The sequence below is a fragment of the Mauremys mutica genome, chromosome 1, assembly GCF_020497125.1.
Source record: "Mauremys mutica isolate MM-2020 ecotype Southern chromosome 1, ASM2049712v1, whole genome shotgun sequence".
NCBI lineage: Eukaryota > Metazoa > Chordata > Testudines > Geoemydidae > Mauremys > Mauremys mutica.
In genome coordinates this window covers 66,126,531-66,144,512 of record NC_059072.1, presented here as the reverse complement: position 1 = coordinate 66,144,512, position 17,982 = coordinate 66,126,531, and the positions used below count along the sequence as shown (strand labels likewise).

Genomic DNA, 17,982 nt, shown 5'->3' with positions numbered 1-17,982 from the left:
TTTCTCTACTTCCACACCAGAACAGGGGCTTAAATGAAAAATATTCTGCCATTTTATCTTTAGCAGGTAAATACACACATGTTTAATGGGACTACTCAGTGTATAAAGTTAAACCTTTAAGTCTTTGTAGGACTGGGGGCTAATATTGTATTTCAGATACCCCTAGGTTGATCATCTGTAAACTGTTAAAACTTAAACAAACAAGTAACTTTTTAAAGGGCTTCTTATGGGGGGGGAGGAGCAAAAGGGGAAGAGGAGAACCTAACATCACACAAATGTTGACTCAAGCACATTTTAAAATGCATGCAGTAATATGCAAGACGTGTTTAGCTATGCCAGCTAGCAGGTGTTTGCTTTTATTTTCTCCTCACAGATGTAGCTTGTAATAAAACTTTGTGTACGCATACACACAAACACATTCTATTTTAAAGTGTCATGGTTTATATTCACCCCCTCAACATTTACATTTTTCCATTAAAAATCCTCTCTATTCTTTTTTGTTGTTTAACTAAATCCGTGCATATTTTTAAGTATATTAAACACCTGTGTCATAGAGGAAGGTGTATTATCCACCTTCTGCAGCTGGAGAAACTGAGGCAGCAGCCACCCCCGATTACCCCTCTACCTCGTGTGTCTCTCACCAGCCCCCTTCCCGCCCCACCCCATATGACTGGGAACTAGCTTTTCCGTTTGAGAAGAGGGACTTAGTGGGGATCGCTCGCTGGCGTGAAAAGGCTCAGCCACGGGCTTGTCAGAACGTTGCAATCAGCGGGATGTTTCCAGCCCCGGAGCCTCCCATTGCCCCGCTCAGCATTTCAGGCTGGCGGCCACGGCAGGGACCCTTTCTGCTGAGGGCTCAGCTTCCCCCACGACCTTTCCTGGAGCAGGTGAGCCCGTCCACGCCGCCCGGCTGCCTCGAGCTTCCCCGGGGCTAGTGAGGGCGGGAGAGGGGGAGACAGACCCGAGCCCTTCTCACGCCCGGCCCCCCCCCCATGGGCGGGCCTCGGGGACCTGACTGGACGGCTCCTGCGTCAGTCAGCGGGCAGGGCCGGGCCCCTGAGGGGGTTACACCGCCTCCTGCCCGCGCTGCGGAGCTTGTGCCGGGAGGTGCGGGCGCCGCCGCTGCTCCGAGCCAGAGCCATGCGGGTAGGAGCGCGCGCCCCGGGATGCTGCTGCCGGGAACGGGGGGGACTCGCCTCTCTCAGCCCGGGCGGGGCAGCCCCTGCACCCCTTCCCCGGCGGGCTAACGGGGACCGGCCGGCTTCAGCCCGGCGTAGCGGGAGGGGCGGTGGGACAAGCAGGCGCCGAGCCCCTGGAGCCCGCGGGCCGTGGCGAGCGGGGCTCCGTCCCCCGTGTCACACGGAGTCTCTGTTTGCTTCCAGGAGGCGGGCAGCCTGTGCCTGGCGCTCCTGCTCCCGGTGGTGGCCGGCTTGGAGTTCAGCTATCACCACAGCGAGCAGCTGGAGACCTTCCTGAAGGAGGTGCACCAGCAGCACCCCTCCATCACCGCCCTGCGCAGCATCGGGCGCTCCGTGGCAGGTAGGCTGGTGCTGGGCAAGCTCCGGAGCAGATTGAGACCGGGGGAGGGGTGCGTGTGTGCGTGTCTCTGATAAAGTATGTGAAGAGCAGCCAGAATAAAAAGTCAGACGGTCTAAAGATGTTTATCCGCATGTTAATTCATTAACCTCTGACGAATGGCTAGTGGGGCAACCCACGTCTGATCTAACTGCGCCTTGACTTATGGCTTCTAGCCAAACACTAAATAATTCTCAACTCAGTATTTTGTGCCCGGGAGCAGATGCTTTGATATTTGACATACTCAGGTAGTTGATTGCAATGCAAGTAAAGGGCTTGGCGACTGCGCTATTTCTGTAGTTCCTAGCATCGGTCTACTTAAATCTGCCCCTTCAGGGATTTGTGTGTGTTTAAATGTAGATTGTTACTACAGCTTTTAAAAACTCAGTTTAATAAGTACGTTAGCGCGCATCTACATTTATGCACATCTTGTCAAGTGTTCTGAAAAAGAAATTTACGTACAATAGTTTTCATTTGATCAAGGAACAATGAAATTATTCTAAGAAATACGGTATAAAGTTAGAGATGAGGAATTACATTCTTGAGAAACATCTGTTCACATAATCCTGATTAATCTGTTTTTGCTTAAGCAAGAGCAATTGTAGCAATGATCAAATCTATGATTATGTTCTAGATAAAGCTGCATCATTATAGACGGATTAGCATGAAGAATTATAGTAGATAGAGTTGCTCTTTCATGTATGGTTAAAAATAAAGGTAAATGTGTGCCTTCACATCTTCTGACTGCAACAGTACTTGTCTGGAAGAGAATTTGATTTTTAAAGTCCAGGCTCTTCTGTTTTGGCTAGATCTCAATCACCATTGGTATTAACTGTGAAAGCAGCTGCCAGACCACTCACTCACTCTTGATTTAAGGAAATAACTGATCAGCAAGTAATGTTAATGCACTTTTAATATTTTTATCTTGAGGGACCTTAACTGTTAACTATAGGGCCAAATCCTGCCTTCATTGCCATCCCAGGACCACACAGGCTTCTATGTGGCGAAACTGAAGTTGAATTTGGACCCTCTCACAAGACTAAACTTTTCTAACTTAAGTGCTTAAAATATGGCCCCTAAATAAATATTTAGGCATCTGAAAAATCAGACCCCTTCATTTAGAAGAACTGAGCACCCACAGCTCCCACTGACTTAAAACCCCAAACTGATCCTTTGTCAGTGAGTAAAGATTACGAAGGATTTTGGCATTCCTTTCCCCTGCTCTGCTTAAGCACATGGGAGAGGTGGGAGCCAAAAGTGTTGCCTCAGGAGTGCCCTCTGCTCTGCCTGCTAAACTTGCATCATGCACAGTGAAAAGAGAAGCACTTTGCTCCCTGCCCTTCCTAAGCACTTTAAGCAGAGCAGTGAAAGGAGTAGATAGGCACTGTACAATGTATTAATACCACATAAAGCAGGGTGGGGCAGACAAATGAAGATGATAGGGAACCCTGCAGGAGAAGACAGCAGTATTGCATTTTTCATCTACCAGAAGTATTTGGAGGAGTCGGAGGAAGTGGTATCTGGGATTTGGGTGGAGAGAGAGCAAGAAGGTCCTTTCATTCTCAGCAGCCAGCAGAGGATCTCATCCCACTTCCAGTAACAACAGTTAGAAACCTTCCCACATGACCAGTAGCAGAGATAACTGGCTTCCAGAATGATGAAACTAAAGCTGACTTTACCCCTTCCCGACATCACTGGGATCAACATTAGATTCTGGTATACAGTTTTCTCAAGCTTTTCTCAAGGGAGATGGAACATATATATATCACCCTTTATATCCCTGCCAGGATCCTGAGGAAAACTTAAAAACTAAACACCAATCCTCTTCCCCAAGGAAAACGGTCAAGAGATACTTATGGCAACATTAAGGTCCATGGAAGACTAATAGAAGAATTGGTATTATAAAGATACTATCCCGATCAGTAGCTACACTAAACTTAAAGGAACAGTGTTACATACATGCCATTTCTTATCAATTATCTTATCTGTGTCTTTACTTCTACTCACCACTTGAGCTAGTGAGATTTCACGCAGATGCTCAATACAATCCCTGTTTACCAGAAACTGGGAGTGGACAATAGGGAATGGATCACTTGATTGCCTGTTCTTCAGAGGGAACAAACAGCACTTGGCATTGGCCACTGTCGGAAGACAGACTACTGGGCTAGATGGACCATTGGTCTGACCCAGTATGGCCGTTCTTATGACTAATAGAGCCCTGAACAGATTCAAAAATGTGGATCCGCATCCGCCAGAATTAACATGCATCCAACCCATGATCTGCTAGGTGTCTTTTATGTGTATCCACAGCAGCAAGACATCTCACAAGGGCTAGCGAAGGTAGTGGGAGAGCGGAGATGAGTGAGCAGGGGGTGGGTCTTGCAGGGAAGAGGCGGCATAAGGGCGAAGATTGGGGATAAGGGGTGGCACAAGGGTGGGGTCTCAAGGAGAAAAGGGCTGGGGGGAAAAGGGTTGTCACACTGGGTGTTGCTCCGGGGGGCTCACAAGCGACAGCAGCAGCAGTGTGTGTTCCATCGCTGAGGGGTAGGGTGCTGGGGCTCTGCCCGCTCCAATCTCTGCAGCTGGGGGGGGGCCCTGCTGACCGGGAGTCAGCGGGCCGGGAGTGAAGCCAGTGCTACCCGACCAGGCCATGGTCGCTGGGGATGCTGGCGTAGCCCAAGGGGCCCGAGCTGCTGGACAGGAAGTGGTGCGGTGAGCGGGGGCTGGACAGCCCCAATTCCGGCCTCCACCCAGGCCCAGCCACTGGCTGCCGTCCCTGAGCACACTGTGCTCCTCCAGCTGCCTGAGCCGGACACCGTGGGCCAGGTGCTGCTGGTGAGAGCAGAGCCCTGTGCGGTTATATCCACATCCAATACATTATCTGCAAAAATGGTCTGCAGATATGAAGTGGATATCCATGGATTTGCAGGACTCTACTAACAGTTCTATCTAAACTTGTAGCTCTGTACAATGGCATATAATAAGACCTTATACCAATCTAGTAAAAAATAGGAAAATGAGTTGAGGTAATGGGAGGGGGAGGAAAAGGGAATAATTTTCATGCTGTCTTTCAGATCCTGGGCTAGATAAATTTAACATCTTTTGAAGGTGCCCAGACCGCATCAGTCACTGTTAATTCTGCCCTCTTCTGTGCAAAATCTACCCTGGTTTACACTTCCTTCAGTTTTCAGAGTAGGAGCCGTGTTCGTCAGTAGGTTTGCATGAGGTTTAAGTTAGGGGAGAATTTGGTCTTTATGTTATGATTTTTAGATCCACATGTGGCATTTTGCATTATTTTAGACATGATGTTTGAACATGTAACTTTATTATTATTACTACCCTATTTTAATGCATACATGCATAGGGACAGAGTGAGGACCTTATTTTCGGAATGCTGAGCTTCTGAAAATCAGGCCTTAAGATTTACACAGACATCTTTCTGACTGTAAAGTGATAGCTTCCTAATTTTAATTGCTCTGTGGGCCAAATTATTTCTGCACTTACAATACCATTAATAATGGGAACTGGTGTAACTCAGGGGAGAATTTAACCCATTATCTTTGGTGTCTGTTTACTTTAAATAAAACAAATTCTTCTGCCACACTTAGCTCACTTTTCCAAAGTTATGTAGTGCTAGGTTCTGTTCTGCCTCCTGGATCAACAAAATTTATCAGCTAAATTCTGATTGCAGAATTTTTTTACTGGCAATGAGAAAGAACAGAGTTTGTTATTTTAAATCCCAGGCTGATTTTTGCAGTGCTTGCAGTTGGAAAAATTCTGTCTGACAAATTAGACCTCTACCCCGATATAACACGACCCGATATAACACGAATTTGGATATAATGTGGTAAAGCAGTTCTTTGGAGGGGCGGGGCTGTGCACTCCGGCGGATCAAATCAAGTTCAATATAACGCGGTTTCACCTATAACGCAGTAAAAAATTTTGGCTCCCGAGGACAGTGTTGTATCGAGGTAGAGGTGTACATGGCAGTCATCAATAATAAATACATAACTTCACCATTTCATTTTCAGGATATTATTTTCTACTAACTGGAATTTATTTATTGAATAGTTACACAATTTATTTTTAGAAACCCAGCACTTATGCCATTTTACTGTTGCACTGAATTAATATTCTTATATGATCCTTAGATAAGAATATAGAACATAAGAACAGCCATACTGGGTCAGACCAAAGGTCCATCTAGCCCAGTATCCTGTCTTCTGACAGTGGCCAATGCCAGGTGCCCCAGAGGATATTATCTGTTCTATTCGTTTCAAGTGATCCATCCCCTGTTGCCCATTCCCAGCTTCTGGCAAACAGAGGTTAGGGACACCATCCCTGCCCATCCTGGCTGAATTTATCTAGTTCTTTTTTTAACCCTGTTATAGTCTTGGCCTTCACAACATCCTCTGGCAAGGAGTTCTATTAATTTCATTTGGTGTCCTCTAGTTCATGTGTTATGATAAGGAGTAATAACACTTCCTTATTTACTTTCTCCACACTAGTCATGATTTTATAGACCTCTATCATATCCCCCCTTAGTTGTCTCTTTTCCAAGCTGAAAAGTCCCAGTCTTATTAATCTCTCCTCATATGGCAGCCATTCCATACCCCTAATCACTTTTGTTGCTCTTTTCTGAACCTTTTCCAAGTCCAATATATCTTTTTTGAGATGGGGCGACCACATCTGCACAGAGTGTTCAAGATGTGGGCATACCATGGATTTATATAGAGGCAATATGATATTTTCTGCCTCATTATCTATCCCTCTTAATGATGCCCAACATTCTGTTCGCTGTTTTGACTGCCGCTGTTCATTGAGTGGATGTTTTCAGAGAACTATCCACAATGACTCCAAGATCTCGTTCTTGAGTGGTAACAAAGAATTTAGTGTATAGGTGGGATGACTGAAGAGAGAGAAGCCAAAGTTATAGCTTTTATCCTAAGATTATGTACCACAGCTTTTATTGGAATTTGAAGGATATTTAACTGTAATTGAGGCACCATTCTTAAACAGAATATTGATCAGCCCATGAAGGCCTCACTGTGTAATGAGCTCCACATGCTGGAAGGGTCCATCCTCACTGAGATCATCGCATGATTGGGGTCATAATGACTAAACAAGCAATGTGTCTTCTCTGTAGGGACTGATTAGTAAGGTTACACATTGCAGTTCTTTAAAACAGATATGTGTAAAGCAGTAATACTGCATTTCATATGCATAATATGGCCAAAGTAGATATTGTATCTTAAACTTGCAAAATGTACTTCTAAGCATATGTACAAGAAACCCTCCACACTAAAGAGATAATAAAAAAGTTGTCCCAATATCAAGGACACTACTGAATTAAAGAAATCAATGCAATTCCCATTCCCTCCCTCTGCAAGCAAAGCAGACTCATTGCATGTCCTGAAAGTCAACACCAGCTCTTTTGCAGTGTTGTTGTAGCTGTGTTGATCCCTGGTATGAGAGAGACAAGGTTGGTGAAGTAATATATTTTATTGGACCAACTTCTGTTGGTTGAAGGTACAAGCTTTTGAGCTAACAGAACTCTTCTTCAGCTTGTACCTCCTGCCAGCAGAAGTTGGTCTAATCAAAGATACTTCCTCATTTACCCCATCTCTAACAGCAGCTCTGACAGACCAATGGGAAGAATGAATTCTGGGCTGAGAATGCCCTGTTCCCAGTCCCTAGACATTTAAATGTGAGGGTTGGGCATCTCAGCTGATATGCTGTCAACATGAAACAAGGGGAGGTGGGATCTAAAGAAGATGTACATAGTGGAAACACCAACATTAATTGCATCTGGACATGAACTGGAAGCCAGCGGAGACTATAGTACACAAGTGTCATGCAAGAAACACGTATAAAGGAGTAGGCAGTCATATTCTGTACAGGCTGCAACTTCAGTGTGGTCCTCAGGTGTAGCTCTCCAAGCAGAGTGCATTGCATTAATCCAGTCTGAAAGTGACACAGATATGGATAACTGTGGCAAGACCCACATCAGAGAAGAAAGGTCATAATCTCTTAATCAAGAGCATGTATGTTTGTGGCTGGCCACAGTTTCCTCTTATGAGCCAACAAAGTTACCAGGGATCTAGTAGGCGCCCTAGATAACTCACCTTACTAACAATGCAGACAAACTCATTATGTTGAATAAGCAAATACCCAGAGCAGGTGGGGAAAACATGAATTTTGTCTAGTTGGTCATATAGCCCCAATCCCCAGTTAAGTACTTGGAAAGCTAAATTACTTCACCATCTGTATCTAATGTAAAGGAAACAAAGCTGAATGCTTTTTGCATATTGATGGTCTAAGAGCCCACGTAGTCTCATTTTCTCTCCCTCCCCCCCCCCCAGTGGCTTTACATACATCCAATAGCGAGTTGACGGGACAGAACTTATCATCCCACATACAGGCTGTGCAGCCAGAAGAGTGGTGGCCCAACACTAGTCTCTGTGTTGTCAAACAGAAAAGAACCACTCCATCTAACCTTGTCAGTATCAGCAAACACGTCAACAAAACACATCAACCTCTTGATCAATGGTATCAAAGGTAGCCAATAGATTCAAAGAAATTGGCATGGGTACCTGATGCCTACCCATCACCAAAAGGAGAAAATCAGCCAATGAGACTTAGGTTGTCTTTATGCCATAGCCAGGTCTAATTCTAGATTTAAAATGCTGTAGATCTCAGGAATGCAGGTGTTTGTGGAACTGATTTACCTCAGCCTTATCAATGACCTTCCAGAAAAAAACAGGTTAGAATAGGGTGGTGACTGGAGAGATGACCCATGTCAAGATTTCACTTCTTATGCAATTGCTTGTTTAAGAGATACTGGTACCATTCTTTACCTGAGAGAGTGTTAACTGTCTCCACCAATAATAGACCTACAGTTTCTCTACTTAATTTTTAAGCCAGCCATGAAGGGGGACACAAGTTGACAGACATTGCATGATGGGAAGCTTATTTCCTCCTGAAGTTCATGTAAGACAGGAATATTGAGAAACACGTAGTATTTATTGTTTGGTGTATGTAGATTGGCAGGGACTTCGTTTTCCTATTTGTTTAAAAAACACCTAAACACATTTGTAGGTTGCAATATAAAGTGGTCAGAAACAAAATACTGTTCCATAGTGGTGCCCCTAATGTGTATTGTATCCATCTGTTGTTTCTTGATTTACACTTAGGCTTTGTCTACACAGGCAAGTGAAAGATAAACTTTTGTTATTCAGAGGTGTTTTTTAAAAAACAAAACAAAAACCCCACATACAGTCCCAAAAGACAAAAGTTTTACCAACAAGGGCCAGTATGAACAGCGCTTTGTCGGCAGGAATACTCTCCTGCTGACAAAACTAATGCCACTCATTGGGGGTGGAAGCTTTTTGTTGGCATCAGAGCTTTCTCCTGACAACAAATAATGGCTGCACCGTGTGCCTTTTAGCAGTCCGGCTGTAGTGGTACAGCTGTGTCGCTAAAAGCTGCGTAGTATAGACACAGCCTAAGTCCCTCACCCTAAGAGTTTAGTCTTTTGTTTTGCGTTTGTCCACTGTTTAGCACAATGGGCTCTTGTTCCATGACTGGGGCTTCTACGCACTACTGCATTATACATCACAGTATTATTGGATAGTGGTGAATCAGAGTAATTGCCACTTTATTCACCTCCATAAATAAATATAACAAAAAAGATAATTTCTTAATTAAAACCAAATCTGTAGTTGGTTCCCGTGTTACTTTCTACCTCCTGCAAAGCGAAGTGTGCCTATAGCTCTCCAGTGCCAGGCAGCTTTAATTGCCTCATTGAGTAGAGAGTTTAAGAGAGAAATCACTCACACTTCAAAAATAGAGTGTCCCAGACACTGCCCTTAGTTTATAGACTTGTATAACCACCACTCAGTAGAGCAAATGGCAAGGCCATGTCAATCTGTTTTAGCTGTGTAACATTTTGACTTTAATAGAGGCACTCTGAATTTATGCCAGAGTCACAAGATTTGGAAGACTTTCAGAGTGTAACTGAGGCCCAATGTTGAGGGGAAAATATTCCAGTTTGTTCAGTAGTTTCTAGTAAGTAACACAAACTTATTTCTTTCCTGGTAACATATAATGGCATAACCCTATATCTTTCCTTAGTATTGTTACTTTGCCATCACTCTAAAAATGCTGCAGACTTGTGGATCTTACAAGGTCTTGATAATAGGTAAATAATCTTTGTATGAATATAGTCAAGATGAGCAAAATTGCAATACCCCTGAGAGAAGTAGTTAAGTTAACCGAAGCCCCAGTATAGACACTAATAGGTCAGTGGAAGACTTCTTCCATCAATTTAGCTACTGCTTTTTGGGGGGAGAGATGGAGGGTCTCTGTAGCAAGTGTCTGCATTACAGTGCAGTGGCATAGCTGCAGCATTGCATCTGTATCTGTACTGTATTTGAATCTAATGAATAAGTGATCAAACAGGAAAAAAAAAACAGGACGCAGAGTCTAGTTATTTGTATTACAGTACCACCTAGGAGTCCTAATCTGAAAGTATATTGCACAGCAGCTGGGAGATATAATTCTCATCTTGAATGGATGAACGGGCGCTACTTCTGCTCAAGCTAGCACATAAAAATAGCTGCATGGCCGGCCGCGGTGGCTCAGGCTAGTGGTTTGAGTACAATCCCGCCCAACCTCCTGATTATATATTTTGGTGGCTAACCCAAGCCACTGCCCGTGCCACAGTGGCCACACTGCTATTTTTAGGCACAGGCTCGCATGTGTATGTCTACCCAAGATGGGAATTGCACCTCGCAGCTGCTGTGTAGATGTACCCATAGAACGAGACCTTAGTGTGCTAGGCACCGTACAAACACAGAACCAAAAAAACATGTTTCTCTATAGCACCCATTATTAAAAGTAGCTAAATGCTGTGTCTGGTGAAAGCGCCTCATCACACAGCCATCTCAACTATTACCCGTATGTGTGTGCCCCATAAAAGCAGTTCTTTAACTTTAAGACTGATCAGTTTGTTAGTGAGTTTATGGCTGACTGTTAAGGGGTTTTGTTTGTTTGTTTGTTTAAAGAAAAAATCCACAGGGAACAATGCCTACTGAGAAAATGATGCAATTCTTTCCCCCTGGATACGTGGTGTGAATCACATTCCTGTATATTAGAATCTTATCTTCTCTTGTTTCATTTGACTGCTTAATACAGACATGGCTTTTCTCTCCTGTCACTGGTCCTTGAAAGCACATTTCCCCCCAAATTAATCTTAAACTGGTATTTCACAGAACTAGTTAGACATGACACAAGATGCATGGATAACGTAGTTATTCAGGTTTTCAGTGTTCGTTCTAAATGGAACATTTTACACATCAATGGGCTCTGAATCAGGCCCTCATAAAAGTGGGGCATTCTAAAAATTGTTATGATGTTTTAGTTGAACTTTTGCCCACTCTCCCCGAGGATAGTGGCTCTCCTGGTACTTCCCCTTTTTCCTGCCTCTTTCCCTCTAGCTTTATCTCCCCTCCCAGCTAGCATTGCTCTGGTCTTTGTCAGTGCCTGTGGCATTAAAGTGAATGTTAACAAGATTCCAGATAATGCATAAATGTTAATTTTAAAACCAAATGGGTAGGTGAGTTTGACATATTAACAGCCTTATGAAATCTTGTCATGATGTATTCAGTGTGTGGCGGGAGGGGAAAGGAGTTAAAAACAGAGGAAAAAGACCTTTAAGTCTTGTCTAGACTAGACTAAAAGGTGGGTTGTTTTTTGTTTTTTTGTTTATTAGCTCTTTAAAACCATTGGCTCTAGGCTGGAATTCACCTCTACAAGCCATGTTAAAACACAACTTATCCTATCTTCACCAGACTTTTATGACATGTTAGTTAAAACATTTTAGCGAATACATTTTAAAATACACCTTTTAGACCAATATTGAAATGTACTGAGGGATTTCATTAGACTGAATCTTACATTTGAAACCTGTAGTTTTCTAGGGCCTATGCATATCTCCTATACCTATTTGTAGGAAGAAAAAATTCAGCAATTTACCTCTGGTAATCATTTAAGTGACTGTGATAACTTGACTCAGACACTTGAGGACTGCTAAGGATAACAGATTGTGAGAAATACAAGGTGTTACCTGGCTGTAATTGTTTCATGATGTTTTATAGGCCTTTGTAGCCTATCAGTATGACTGCAATTTTTATGTGCATGATTTATAAAGGTTATATTTTGTTGTTTGTGTCCTCTGTGATCATGGTGAGTAAAGCTCGTTAGGAAATTCCTCTCCTCTTCCCCCCAATGCAAAACAGTTTTGTTTTCATTTTGTATTGAGGGGGGTAGAAAGCTTTAAAAAAATTGATTGGGGGGGTGTTGACAAATGGATTTTTTTCCACAAAATTTGTTGTTGTTTTTTCCAAAAAAAAATCCAGTTTCAATTTAAAATGTTGATGGAAGATTTTCATACAGTTCCAGTTGTGAATCTAAACTGGATAACGACTTTATCTAGAATGTTACAATGGGAAGCATGTCCTCTTAAAATGGTACTTCCAAGAGGAGACTGTAATTGTTCCCTTCTAAATATGGAGGTGCAGCTTGCCTATCTTTATCCAAACAAAATCAGCCTCAATGGGCCACCCTTTTGTATTGAAGATGAGGGTGACTACAGGCCATGTAGTACTCCCTAATCTGCATTTGTCCCACAAACTGCACTTTGGCCATCTGTTATAGTGACATAGAAAAGCAATATTGTTCACTCGAGCATAAGGGAGAGAAAAAACCTAACCTGGCAAAAACAAACCATGCCCTTCTATTTGTGTAGAACCAACATTTATTATAGAAAAATTAGGTTATCATTTTTTAAATGACCAAGACTGAACCAGTTCAAGCTCTTTAAAAAAAATAAATCATCCAGATCCTGAAAACGGAGTCGTTCAAAACTAGCATATGGAAAAATCCCATTATCCCTTTTTGAGATAGAAACAAGCCTGGAGTGGATCTCCTAACTACATCCATGTACAGGCATGTCAGGCCACCCCTCCTGTCTGCTGTGCTTGGGAGAAGCCAGGGATTTTAAACTTACAAAAGCCCTTTTTCCCTCATAAGCAAGATCCTCACAGCTTTTTATGTCTTGTTTGCTGATAAGAACAGAATGAGCAGGCAAAGCAAGTGGATAGTACAATTCTCACCTGTGAACCAAAACATAGCTGGTGAAATTAACAACCCCAAAAGTCTTGTGAAACTCAAAAACAATACATTTTATTTTTCCATGCATTTTTATTTGTGCCAATATCCTTAACTGTTGCTAGAAAGTAAATATGTAATGTCTGTAAAAGAACTGTGGTTTAACAACATGGAACAAATAAGCCATGGCAATTTTTTTTCTCTTATAAATTGCCACTTCCTGGAGTGCTATAGTGGAGTTCCTAGTGACTCAAATAAAAAGTCTGTCATGGAACAATATTTCTTCTTCTTACACCTAGCAAGTACACTGATAATTCAGTGGGGGTAGAATGAGATAGTCTATTTGTGGGTCACTCCTCACTGGGGGCGCATTAGGTCTGTGCTCCATGATCTGCTCTGTCTTTAAATTCATTTCCATGGGAAATTTATGGTGTTGATTTTTCTTATAAAGCCCTGCAAAAGTTATGTTCTGGTTATCTCAGACTGGCTCTCTCCCTGTGCAACACCACAGCATGTGAGATCAGCTGAGACACCAAAGATAAAACAAACACATACATTCTGGTTTAATCATGAACGAGTTTTCAGTGAAGGGTCCTCCACTGTGAAATTAGCTTCAGCCATCACACTGCCAGAGCCTAGATTTGTTGACCTTCAGGTCACACTACAAGGTCCATCTGTTTTTTGTTGTTGTTTTTTTTCATACCTGGAAGGAGATGGGATGAAAGCAATATATGGTGACTTTTTTAAAAGCTGTTTGTATGACAGTGATCTTATTTGTGTATTATGTTTTTATAAAGCACGTACATGCACCCATTTAGACACACAAAGTATGTGAGCAGAAACTAAATTAGAACCTGTACCTACACATTGTTTTGTCTCAGATCCTCCTGTTTGTCTTCATTTCTCTTGCCTTTAAGAGGAGAACAATGTTTTTATAGTCACTGATCAGGGCGATGAGGTGCCTGCTCCAAATGGCTAGAACAGCTGCTTTCTCTCGGTCAAGCAATGGAGGGAAGAAAACAGCTGCATTTTCTAGACCACTGCCAGAAGCCTCTGTCCATCTCTGGACTGCTCACAAAGCCACAAGGGTAAGGCATTTGATATGTCTTGCATGATATTCTTATCGATAAACTAGGCAAATACAATTTAGATGGGGCTACTATAAGGTGGGTGCATAACTGGCTGGATAACCGTACTCAGAGAGTAGTTATTAATGGTTCCCAATCCTGCTGGAAAGATATAACAAGTGGGATTCCGCAGGGGTCTGTTTTGGGACCGTCTCTGTTCAATAGCTTCATCAACGACTTAGATGTTGGCATAGAAAGTATGCTTATTAAGTTTGCAGATGATACCAAACTGGGAGGGATTGCAACTGCTTTGGAGGACAGGGTCATAATTCAAAATGATCTGGACAAATTGGAGAAATGGTCTGAGGTAAACCGGATGAAGTTTAATAAAGACAAATGCAAAGTGCTCCACTTAGGAAGGAACAATCAGTTTCACACATAGAGAATGGGAAGAGACTGTCTAGGAAGGAGTACGGCAGAAAGGGATCTAGGGGTTATAGTGGACCACAAGCTAAATATGAGTCAACAGTGTGATGCTGTTGCAAAAAAAGCAAACTTGATTCTGGGATGCATTAACAGGTGCGTTGTGAGCAAGCCACGAGAAGTCATTCTTCCGCTCTGCTTTGCGCTGGTTAGGCCTCAACTGGAGTATTGTGTCCAGTTCTGGGCACCGCATTTCAAGAAAGATGTGGAGAAATTGGAGAGGGTCCAGAGAAGAGCAACAAGAATGATTAAAGGTCTTGAGAACATGACCTACGAAGGAAGGCTGAAAGAACTGCGTTTGTTTAGTTTGGAAAGAAGAAGACTGAGAGGGGACATGATAGCAGTTTTCGGGTATCTAAAAGGGGTGTCATCAGGAGGAGGGAGAAAACTTGTTCACCTTAGCCTCTAAGGATAGAACAAGAAGCAATGGGCTTAAACTGCAGCAAGGGAGATTTAGGTTGGACATTAGGAAAAAGTTCCTAACTGTCAGGGTGGTTAAACACTGGAATAAATTGCCTAGGGAGGTTGTGGAATCTCCATCTCTGGAGATATTTAAGAGTAGGTTAGATAAATGTCTATCAGGGATGGTCTAAACAGTATTTGGTCCTGCCATGAGGGCAGGGGACTGGACTCGATGACCTCTCAAGGTCCCTTCCAGTCCTAGAGTCTAGAGTCTATGAGTCTATGAATGCTAAAAGTGAAGCTGTTGCTTCAGGTGGATTCCCTTGTTAATCCCCAGCTCTGTGTTTAGGCTATTCATGTGTGTCTCTCTTTCAGTGAGCATGAATTGAATCTATTTTATTATTTTACATCACATACAGTTACACTTTGTACTATTCTCCTGAGAGCTCCAGGGCCGGCTCCAGCTTTTCTGGCGCCCCAAGCGGGGACTGGGGGGGGAAGAAAGACGAGCAGCGGCACTTCGGTGGCAGCTCAATCATGCTGCTTCTTCGGCAGCAGTTCGGTGGCGGGTCCTCCCTCTCTTCCTCTTTGGCAATGGTGGCAATTCGGCAGCAGCTCAAGAAGGAAGAGAGGGAATGAGGGACCCGCCGCCGAATTCCCGCCGAAGACCTGGACATGCTGCCCTGATACCAGACGGAGTGCTGCCCTTTGAATTGGCTGCCCCAAGCACCAGCTTCCTACTCTGGTGCCTGGAGCCGGCCCTGGGGAGTTCACATCTTGCCTGTCTCAATACAAATGGTCCTGAGATGGCTATTTTTGGTAACACAAGTCAGAAGTTGACAAGTCCCTGGAGAGTAGAGGCCTAGATTTTTTTCAAAAGGCTAGTTTCCTTTTTGTGGGTGGAAATAGAGTGATTATCTATACAAATGCTGACTGTGATGGATTAGTATGTCTGCATGTACCTATATCTATCTTCAAACTCCATGTTGTTTTGTGAGGGATAATTTGATTGTAAACCTGTTCTGTGCCTTCACCTGGACTTTGTAGCCACCTGAAATACACAGGGAGTGTCAGGAGAAATATTGGACCTAGCAGAGGGCTAACAGTGGAGAGTGGATGACGCTTGGACAAAAGCTATGATCCACAAAAGTACTTAGGGGCCTAAATGCCAGTTTTAGGCTTCACTGCTATGCTCAAAACTCCCCCCAATTCCTGCAGAGGCCAAGCTCACTTGTTGCCTAAGTTTTCAGGGTAAAATTTCTCTCAGCTCCTATATTTCTGATTCTGGGCTTGCACATGCTATCTCTAAGTATCTGGATGCCTGTGTCCTACCTAAGCCCCAGAGTGAGCCACCAATTAACAGGAGATAGGCGGATGAACACCGGCTATCTCACCTGCGACACCTGATCTTAGGTGTGCTCGGAGGCTGCCTAGTGGATTATAGTCCATTCAGAATCTGGCCAGAGGAAGAGGAGGTGGCTGTGCTGCCAACCTTATAACTTTTTAGCCCGGTGGCTAGAGCAGTCACCTGGGTTGTGGGAGACCAAGTTAAATTTCCCCCCTGTCAGAGGGGGAGAAGGGATTTGAACATGGATCTCTCACCTCTTTTCTTCTCTTCAGGCAGGGGGGAAATTGAACCTGGGTCTTCCACCTCCCAGTTTAGTGCTCTAGTCACTGAGCTACAAGTTATAGGGTGGGTGCCACTTCCTTCTCCCTCAGCTGTTTTGTGTTGAACGAGGCAGGGGCCTAACTCATTCCAGCAAGAAACTGCTTAGGTGAGTCACCTGACTCGGGCTTTCACTCTGGGGCTAAAAATAGCAGGGTAAACAAGTGGGACTGGGCTCTGAAATCCAGGGAGCCTGAGCCCAAATATCTGCACTGCTATTTTTAGCCACATAGCGCAAGCCTGAGTCAGTTGACCTGGGCTCTGAGTCTCTTGCGGCAGGTCTTTGTTTGCAGTGGAGATATACCCTTAGGCACCTCTCTTTGTGAGAGTGCCTATCTCTCCCCATTCATTGTGTGAGGAGCCTAGGCACCTAACCTCAGGTATTGTGGATTACAGTGATTTTCCTGTTACTTTCTTAGTACCTAAAAGTTAGGTATTGCAACACTGAGCATCACAATGTCTAAGTCCCTTTGTGGATCTGGGCAGGGGTGCCATTTCAAACTTGGGGGAGGCAACTTTAACTGTGATTCCAGGGGCTACTTAGGCACTTGAAAACTTGTTTTTTTGAAGATGGGGGGGTGGTGGGGCACAAACAAAAATTATAATTCAAAGGGAGAGTTCAGCTCAAAAAGTTTGAAATCCACTCAGGGTGCAGGCAGGGGGGGTAGCTCAGGCTGCAGGGAGGGATTGTCCGGAGAGGGATGTAGCTCAGTGTCCAGGCAGAGGGTTGCTAGGGGCTGTGTGCTGGGACTCGGGAGGGGCATAGCTCAGGATGCAGGGTGGGGCTGTGTCTGAGGGGGTGCTGCTGCTGAGGGACCAATCATGCACTCAGTCTCTCGATGACACAGTGGGGGCAGCTCCGAGGTAGGGTTGCCAACTTTCTGATTGCAGAAAACTGAACACCCTTGCCCCACCCCTGGTCACTCAGTCCCTCCCGTCCCTTGCTCACTTGTTCATCTTCACTGGGCTGGGGCAGGGAGTTGGGTGAGGGTTCTGCCTGGGGGTGCAGATGCTGGGGTGGGCTCAGAAATGAGGGGTTCAGGGTGCATGAGGGGGATCTAGGCTGGGGCAGAGGGTTGGGGTGTGTGAGGGGGTGAGGACTCCAGTTGGGGGTGCAGACTCTGGGGTGGGGCCAGGGATGAGGGGCTTGGGGCTGAGGGAAGGGGCTTAGGGCTGGGACTGAGGGATTTGGAGTGCGAGAGGGGGTGCAGGTTCTGGGAAGGCGTTTGGATGCAGAAGGGGGCTCAGTGCTGGGGCGGGGGGTGGGGGTCCAGGCTCTGGCCAGTAGGAGCTTACGGGCTCCCGAAAGTGGCAGTCATGTACAGCTCCTACGCTGAGGGGCCAGGGGGATCTGTGCATTGTCCATGCTTACAGGCACCGCCCCTGGAGCTCCCATTGGCTGGGCCAATGGGATCTGCAGAGTCGAGTACTCAGGCTGCCCCTGCACCTAGGAGCCGGACATTCCGGCTGCTTCCGGGGAGCTGCATGGAGCCAGAGTAGGCAGGGAGCCTGCCTTAGCCCTGCTGCACCACTGACCAGACTTTTAGCGACCCAGTCAGCACTGCTGACCAGAGCTGCCAGGGTCCCTTTTTGACTGGGTGTTCCAGCTGAAAACCGGAC

At 44.6% G+C, this 17,982-nt stretch overlaps 1 protein-coding gene across 2 annotated transcripts in view; it reads left to right on the top strand.

The window, feature by feature from the left end:
* Window positions 1-683: 683 nt before the first annotated feature.
* Window positions 684-17,982, top strand: part of CPM (carboxypeptidase M) — a 66,128-nt gene continuing 48,829 nt past the window's right edge. Inside the window, exons 1-2 of one of the 2 annotated variants that reach the window (XM_045012417.1) lie at window positions 684-887; window positions 1,383-1,539. In XM_045012417.1, coding sequence (XP_044868352.1) covers window positions 774-887; window positions 1,383-1,539 — 271 coding nt within the window. In that variant the 5' untranslated portion in view covers window positions 684-773. Of the gene's footprint in view, window positions 888-1,051; window positions 1,147-1,382; window positions 1,540-17,982 lie in introns of those variants that run through there. The other variant, XM_045012427.1, reaches the window with a different exon arrangement.